The sequence below is a fragment of the Marmota marmota genome, unplaced genomic scaffold (assembly GCF_001458135.2).
Source record: "Marmota marmota marmota unplaced genomic scaffold, marMar, whole genome shotgun sequence".
In the NCBI taxonomy this organism is placed as follows: domain Eukaryota; kingdom Metazoa; phylum Chordata; class Mammalia; order Rodentia; family Sciuridae; genus Marmota; species Marmota marmota.
This window is the reverse complement of record NW_026000077.1, coordinates 1,523,706-1,532,739: the sequence shown is the minus strand read 5'-3', so window position 1 is coordinate 1,532,739 and position 9,034 is coordinate 1,523,706. Positions and strand designations below refer to the sequence as shown.

Here is a 9,034-nt window from a genome sequence, read left to right as displayed (position 1 = left end):
GAGGAAGGTGGCGTGACAGAGGGCATCGTACCTGCGTGGTCTTGGTGAAGGGGACCTTGAGGCGCTGGGGACTGCGTCTTCCAGCCGATCCACGGGCCCCGTGGTCAGGTGTCGGCCACTGACCTGACCGAAGAGTCGAGTCATGGTGCCCGGTGACCTTGGGGAGTCGCTTCCCCTCTGGCCCTCTGTAGGCTCCCGGAGAGATGCTTTGATTTAGAAAAGGGGCGACCTGGGGCCGATTCACGTGGTCCCTCCGGACTCTCCCGCCGCCTTCTGGTCCCAGGGAAGGGACTCGGGGCGGGAGTTATTTTGGATTCGTGGCATGCCCGCCCCAACCTTCTCAGCCTGCCAGCCCTTGTCCCACCTGATGACTTGAGATTGGTGTGAGGAGCTGCATTGCCCACAGCCAAGGCTAGACTGCAGGGTTCGAATGGAGCGCAGAGGGCTGGCCAGCCCGCCACCTTCGGGACTGCTGCTGGCGGGGGCTCTTTGTCGTTCAACCTGTGGCTTCCGAGAGGCGCCCTCTATAGTACCCTCCGCCCTGGGGACTTTAGGCGGCCCAGTGGAGATGACTCTCAAGGTTAGCGTTATCTTTGGACGGATGCACACTTTTTGTTTCTTCAACTACATCCTTTTTTTTTTTTCCGCATTCATTTTAACATTGCATTTCTTTGTCGTGACATATTTGGTGGAACAAGAAGCAGTTGCAAAAACTACTTTGTAATCACTGTAAAGCAGGAAACACATGTTATTACTCTAGTTTTTTCCCCCCCCCCGGGTTTCCAGTGGCCGATTGCAAACTGGTTGTCGCTTAATAGTAAAACCTTTACAAGCTACTTTATTTGCCATAACTAGTTTCGAAATCTTTTTTTGAAAATTCTGCTTTCGAAATAAAACGTGTACAGTTCAGCTCCCTGATAAGAGCGTGGGACTGGTAACTACTGGCATTTCGCGATAGCATGAACTCTGAATTGTGTGAATGTAAATAGGAATTAAGCCATTCGTAATTTCTATCTCAGTTCCCAGCCCCACGAGGTTGAAACAGACTGTGTCTTCAGTTTTAGTTGTTAAATAAACCCATAAATCCAAATCTTATACCCTGGGGTACAGCTTTGCCTTCAGGATACCATAGAAAATGATGAAGAATTCAAGGCATCTAACAGGTAATGAAAGATTTTTTTTATTTAAGCCAAAAATTGAATAGTAATTCATTCTCTGTTTAAATAGAGGCTGTTGCATCAGATTGCTGTAACCCTTATTAAATCTGCCCATTAATAGTCTGAGGAGCATTTTGTGACTAAAGATTTGGCTGTAAGCTTAACATAATAGGCCGTAGCATCCCTAAACAGTTATTAATAAGGTAAAAAAGATCACACCACCTTAGGACGAAACCAACTGATCAGTGTTTGATAGTTTACATGTCTTTTCACCTTTTAAATATTAGAGCATATAATATTAGCTCCAAAAAGGGTCCAATTTCCTTTATTTTATACATACGGAAACTAAAGCTGGAGAGGTTAAGAGACCTAACATTTTGTGTCTGAAAACTTGTTAATGGATGGGAGAAAACTGTCTTTGACTCCCGTTTTGTCAGTTTAGCACTCCTGAATTTTCTCTAAAATTGTAAATATGGATACTTACTATCTTAAGCTAAAACTATATTTTTAGAGTAATAACTTATCTACTTCTTTTTTGAAAAAGTTTCAAGTTGTAGATGGACACAATACCTTTATTTTAATGCAGTGCTGAGGACTGAACCTAGTGCTTCACCTAGTCCTAGGCAAGCGCTCTAATCACTGAGCCACAACCCCTCAGTTCCATAATTTATCTCCTTTTTAGGTTCTGCATACCCATTCTGTTTCCAGTTCTCTTCATAATATAGGTTCCTGTGCAGATTCAGATCCCTGTGTAAATGCCTAAATGGATGACTGTTTTTGTTGCAGATGAGGATTAGGAAGATGGAACTTGGAAAATAGTCTAGAAACTTGTGAATTTCATAATTCAGCAATTTGTTATTGGCTCTTAGGCATAAGGAGAGACTTATAAATCTCAGCACTTGCCCTCCTGGAGTTTATAATCTAGCTGGGAAAACAGATAAATATATAAATTACCACAGCAGGTATTCTGAACACATATTGTTATGATAGGGGAAGTACAGGTTTCTATGGGAGCTAGTACTGTGTTGTGTAGCTGTGAGAAAGCATCCAACTTAGTAGAGAAGCAATCTGAAACTTGAAATATGAATAGGAGCAAGGCAGGAAAGGGAGTTGAGGATAAGCAAAAAGAGCATTTCAGATATGAGTGGTGCAGCTATAGAATATAAGTGTAGTGCAAGAGCTCACCAAAGCTAAAGCATAAAGAGGAGTCAGAGAACATGAGAAGATAATGGAGAGCCTTAAATCATTTAAAGGAATTGGTTAAGATTCCTTTAAATGATTTAAAGGAATCATTTAAAGGAATTTTAAATTATTAAAAAAAAAGTCTGAGGGGCTGGGATTGTGGCTCAGCGGTGGAGTGCTCGCCTAGCACGGGCGGGACCCCGGTTCGATCCTCAGCACCATATAAAAATAAAAGGCATTGTGTTGTGTCCATCTACACCTAAAAAATAAAAATAAAAAAAACGTTTGAAGGAGCACTCTGTGTGAAGGTGATGGAAAGCAGTTTTTAAGGATTTTAGGGGATGTGGGGATAGCCTGATCATATTTTGCATTATAGGGGCATTTTTCTGGATCCAGTGTGGAAAGCAGGTTAAAGGAGGCCCTTGGAATGGTGGGAGACCATGGTGATGAAGTAGATGGACAGTAGTGGGAGGATGGAAGAGAAAGGTAAACAGGATTTGGTGGTGGACCAGTTGTAGAGACTGGGGAAACAAAAGGAGTTAAGTCACCCAGGTTTCTAACTTGAGCAAATAAATGATAACCTTTGGGGCGCTAAGTGGTTGTGTGACCCTGAAGGCTGCTCAGTTTTATAAAACTTGGGGACAAAATTTAAAGCCATTCCTATCCTCTGCATTTGTTGATGACACTGAGAGTGGAGTTTTTCTTTTGTATCTCCAAAACACAAACAATTGAGCCATTAATGTTTAATCTCCACCGCATCTACTTTCCTCATCCCCTTCATATTGTGAAGCAAATCTATGTAAGTATTTCATCTAAATGTTTCAGAGTATCTCTCTGAAGGATGATTTATTTTTTGGTAGAACTGGGTATTGAACTGGGGTGCTTTACCATTGAGCTACATCCTTAGCCTTTTTTGTTCTTTATTTTGAGAAAGGGTCTCATTAAATTGCCCAGGCAAGTCTTAAACTCTGTCTTCCTGCCTCAGCCTCCCAAGTTGTTAGGATTAAAGGTGTGTACCACTGCTCCCATCAAAAGATGATTCTTGTTTTTTGGTTTTTGTTTTGGTTCTGGGAATTGAACCCAGGGTGCTTTACTACTGAGCTACATCCTTCGCCTTTTTTCTTTTGTGTTTTGAGACAGGGTCTTGCAAAGTTGCTTAGGGCTTCACTAAATTACTGAGGCTGGCCTCAGATTTGTGATCTTTCTGCCTCAGCCTCTTGAGTACCTGGAATTACAGGTGTAAACCACTGTGCCTGACTCCCCATCCCTTTTTTAATTCTGAGATAGTGTCTTACTAAATTGTTGAAGCAGACCTAAAACTTGTGATCCTCCTGCCTCAGCCTCCTGAGTCACTGAGGTTTCAGACATGTGTCAGTGTGCCTGGCTGTTTTTTTCCCCCCTCCCTATTCTTAAGTTGTTTTCAGATAATTTGCTGGCTTAATTTGGGATCCAAACAAGGTCTCACATTACACTGGTTTGGCATGTCTCTTTAAGTCTTAACCTGTAGATTCTTCCTCATTTACCTTATAATTTATTTGTTGAAGGAAATAGGTCATTTTTCCTCTAGTTTCCCTCGTTCTGGATTTTGATGATCATGTCCCTCTGGTATAGTTTTAACCTGTCCTAGTTTAGCATGTCCCTTTATCCCTTGTATTTTCTACAAATTGGTAGCTAGATTGAAAACTTGGAGCAAATTTAGATTGATTCAGGTTTGATTTCTGGTTGAGGGTCTGGGAAGAGAAGGTAAATACAATTCATAGGTAGTGGTGTATACTTCAGGGAGGCATAGGATATTTGATTGTTCCTCTTTCTGCTTTATTAAACCTATTTCATAACTTTGCTAGTAGTTTGCAAATGTAAGTAATTTGACCATTTTTTAAATATTTATTTTTTAGTTGTAGCTAGACACAATATCTTTATTTATTTATCTTTATGTGGTGCTGAGGATCGAACCCAGGGCCTTGCACATGCTAGGCAAGCACTCTACCACTGAGCCACAACCCTAGCCTGCATTTCTTAATTTATTAACCAGAATACTCACATAAAAGAGAAACTACAATTTAAATAGGAAGGGCAAGTTTTTGTGTTTTAATACTGTGTGGTTAAAAAAAATACTATATGGCATATGATTGAAACACTATCTTTGGGGACAATGTATTTAATTTCTTTCTTTTTGTAGATAGACAGTATACTTTATTTATTTTTATGTGGTGCTGAAGTTCAAACCCAGTACCTCACACATGCTAGGCAAGCGCTCTGCAACTGAGCTACATCCCAGTCCCCTGGACAATGTATTTAAATGTAATAAGGTACATCTTTAGAAAGCTACTGCTTTAAGTTGGTAAAATGTTTTTAGTGCATTTGAAACTTAGAGTTTCTTTTTTTTTTTTTTAATTTTTTTTAATTTTAATATTTATTTTTTAGTTTTTGGCGGACACAACAACATCTTTGTTTGTATGTGGTGCTGAGGATCGAACCCGGGCCACACGCATGCCAGGTGAGCGCGCTACCACTTGAGCCACATCCCCAGGCTCTGAAACTTAGAGTTTCAAATGACCTTCTTTGGAATTTTTTGGGGGAGGTACCAGGAATTTAACTCAGGGGTACTGGACCACTGAGCCACATCCCCAGCCCTATTTTGTATTTTATTTAGAGACAGGGTCTTACTAAGTTGCTTAGCGCCTCACTGTTGCTGAGACTGTCTTTGAACTTGCCATCCTCCTGTCTCAGCCTCCTGAGCTGCTGGGATTACAGGCATGTGCCACTGCATCCAACTGGAATGTTTTAAAATTATGCCCTTGCTAGGTCTGGTGGTACATGCTTGTAATCCCAGCAATCTGGAGGCTGAGTCAGGAGGATTGCATGTTTGAGGCCAGCTTCAGCAGTTTAGTGAGGCTCTAAGCAGTTTAATGAGACCTTGTCTCAAAATAAAAAAAAAAATAAAAGGACTGAGGATGTAGCTCAGTGGTAAAGGGCCCTGGGTTCAATCCCTAGGAACAAAAAGAAAAGAAAATCAGCTCGTAAATTGATAGTGTTTCTATTGTTCATCTCTGCCCTTTCTTGGAGTTTATCTGTTTCCCAAGCTTCAGGGCTTTTGTTGGGAAATACCTGGTGGAAGTATTACCAAATCTAAGTCATAGGCTTTAACCAGATTCCAGATTTTAAGTTCCCTGAGAACAGAGGTTAGCGACTCTTTTGATCTGCTTTTTAAGTTAACCTGGGCATTTCAAACTCAGTGTGTCACTTAAAAGCCCATCATCTTTGTTCTCAATTTCCCTTTATTCCCCAAAGCTAGTTTTCTGGTAACCAGAATTAAAACCTTTGAATCTTATTATTATTTCCCCCAGTGGGCCCTCTGCACTATTGTATGCAGGCAGGTGCCAGTCATTTCCTCTCTAGCTTAGCTCTTGCTTCCGTCCCTCTCCCCTTTATTCATATCACCACTACATAGTTTGGGCTATTGCTATGACCTTTTAGCTTCTATCATTGTCATCCTCCTTCTCTACTATGTCTTACTTGCTGCCAGTTCTTGTTCATGCCATTTCTCTAATTTCTCATGGCTTTCAGTGCCTACCCAAGTAGTATTTGCTTGGATAGTCTTCTTTAGTATATTTCTATAGGTATCATTCGTGTTCTACAGAACACACATTACTATTTATTTCTGATACTAGAAATTGAACCCAAGGGCCCTTAACTACTTAGCCACATTCCCAGCACTTTTTTAATTTTTTATGCTGAGACAGGGTCTCGCTAGGTCGCTTCCAGCCTTGCTAAGTTGTTGAGGCTGGCTTTGAACCTACGTTACTGCTGCCTCAGCCTCCTTAGTTGGGATTACAGGCATGGTCACCACACCCAGTATTCTTTGTTTAATTTGCCCAGACACTCTGGTATTTTCCTTTGTACTTTCTTCCCTGTGATTTTTTTTCTTTGTTTGGAGGGTCGTGGGAAATTTTACAGTGGATACATATGGTAGAAAAATTGAGTATGGGTAACATGTTTGAGCTCTAGTGCCAGCCACAGCAGTCATCTTATGGAAATGGTGTTTAGAGTACATGCAATGATGGGATAAATTCACATGTACCACATCAGTGAAAATGGTGGCAAGGCCTGAGCCATTGACCATTTATGCTGCAACAGAATTCAGCTCTTTTGTTTGTCCACACTACCCTGTTGCTAATCACAACTCATAATATTGTTGAATTTGATTTTGTTATAGTGATTTAGCTTTTGTGTAAAGAAGAAATTTTTCAAAATGTACTGGTATTATAAATTGCTTATTTGATCATAGATTGAAAATGTGTTCCCTGTGATTTTGCTCTTCCTGTGTAAATCCTCAAGTACTTTTTTTTTTGTATTAGGGATTGAACCCCAGGGCACTTTACCACTGAGCTACATCCCCAGTCCTTTTTGTTTTTATTTTATTTTATTTTTTGTGGTGCATGTGGATTGAACCCAGGGGCTTGTGCATGCAAAGCAAGCACTCTACCAACTGAGCTATATCCCCAGCCCCCCCAGTCCTTTTTATTTTGAGATAGGGTTCTGCTAAGTCCCCGAATTTGCGATCCTCCTGTTTCAGCCTCCTACCACATGTGGCTCAAAGTACTTTTCTGTTTAGTTTCTTCCCTCCATTTCCTGCCCCTCGCCCTCATCTTGTTGTTGGGGATTGAACCGAGGGCCTTGTGTAACCCACATCTTCTGAAGATTATTGAATGAATAAAAGCCTAATGAGCTGGACACTGGTGCACACCTGTAATCCCAGCAGCTCAGGAGGCTGAGGCATTGGGATTGCAAGTTCATACAATTATAGCTGTCTTGAAATTGTTTAAGCTTCTCCCTACTTCAGAAATACTATGGAGCTGGGCACAGTATAAATAAATAAATAAAATAATAAGGGCTTGAGAGTGTGGCTCAGTGGTGGAGAGTCACTGGAGAGTATTGGATTCAATCCTAGTGCTGAAGAAACAACAACAACAAACCAACCATCAACTAAACACTGGTTATAACCATTACTGCTAGGTCTTAGTTGTTATTTTATTTTTTGGTACTGAGGATTGAACTCAGGGACACTTGACCACTGAGATAGGTTCCCCAGCCCTGTTTTGCATTTTATTTAGAGACAGGGTCTCACTGAGTTGCTTAGTGCCTTGCTAAGTTGCTGAGTCTGGCTTTGTACTCAATCCTCCTGCCTTCGCCTCCTGAGCCACTGGGATTACAGGCGTGCACCACCGCGCCCAGCTTACTTGTTATTTTTTTACAAACATCTTATTACATCCAATTAAAAATATTTTTACAGTTCTACCTTACATTTTATTTTATGCATTTAGAACATTATTCTGACAAGAATTCCATGGGCTTTTGAAAACCACCAAAGGAATCTGGCACTAAAGATGCTAAGGACCTCTGCTCCTAACTCCTTTACTTTTTTTCCCACGTGAGAGTGAAATTAACCAAATACAACATAGGCTATAGATCATAATGTTGCAGGGTTGTAGAATGATGATGTTATAGGTTAGGTAAATTCTTGGGCCATTGACTTACTCTCCTTTATTATAAATACTGGCTTCACAAATTAGGAAACAAAATGCTTATATATATGCTAAGGTAGAGCAAAATGATGTGTTTTTTTTTGGGGGGGGGGGGAGTACTGAGCCACATCCCCAGCCTTTTTATTTTTTATTTTGAGTCAGTGTCTCACTAAGTTGCTGAGACTGGCTTTGAACTTGTCAATCCTCAGCCTCCCCAGTCAGTGAGATTAACAGACATGCACCACTGTGCTGGACTAGACTAAAATAATTTTCCTTCACAAATTCAGGCAGAATAATTTTGCTTTGAATTCAGGAAGTTTGTGTTTTCAAAGGAGTTTTATTTTAAGGGCTATAAGTTAAAAGGAACAGTGGATGCCTTCATTTATTTGGCATTTTCTTACCTTTGTTTTGAGTACCTTGAAATCAGCAAATGTACTTGAAACCTTGTCTTCAACAACAGCTTAGTGTATGACTGTATGCATTTACTTTGCTCAATTGGAAGAACCCCTGAAAAGGTTGATAAACCTCAGATTTGAAATACCTGCCTCTGCAGATTACAATTGTACATCCTTACTTCAACCTATGTAGTTATATAACAGTGATATTAATTACCCACAGAAATCTGTTGGATGGAATAGAGGAAAGGAGAGTGGTTTATCAACTACTATAGTTTCCAGGAAAATAAAATGCTTATTTGGAAATTGTATATTTCTAATTAAATTACTGATATTATCTTAATGACAACATAGCCTGGCCTTATATTGTCAGCAATTAAAAGGGCTTTTTAAGTTTAGTATATTTTGAGTTAATAACACTAATTTCCTTTTGATTATATCTGTAATGACTATATAAATAGACATTTTTTTTGCTCTAAAAATGCTTTGCAAATAAAAATTTTTAAATGATGAATGTTTTAATTGCCCAATAGTACTCGGTTTTAATACTCTGGTGGTTTGTCTGGCACTAGTGAAACAACAAGAAAAAACAACTTAGTTCTGTGTGGTCAAAGGGACTATCATAGTGAAATCTGTACTCGTTCAAAAGGTTTTTATTATGTGATTACTGAATGTACAGGAAATTATTAGAAAGGTATGGAGGCTTTATTTTTTTCTTTTCTGATATTGGGGATTGAACCCAAGGGCTTTCATCCACTGAGCTACATCCTCAGCC

The 9,034-nt window shown here is 40.0% G+C and overlaps 1 protein-coding gene across 1 annotated transcript in view; it reads right to left on the bottom strand.

The window, feature by feature from the left end:
• Lrig2 (leucine rich repeats and immunoglobulin like domains 2) overlaps window positions 1-691 on the bottom strand; it is a 158,205-nt gene extending 157,514 nt beyond the window's left edge. The window contains exon 1 of the mRNA XM_048814533.1: window positions 32-691. Coding sequence (XP_048670490.1) covers window positions 32-144 — 113 coding nt within the window. The 5' untranslated portion in view covers window positions 145-691. The remainder of the gene's footprint in view (window positions 1-31) is intronic.
• Window positions 692-9,034: the final 8,343 nt, after the last annotated feature.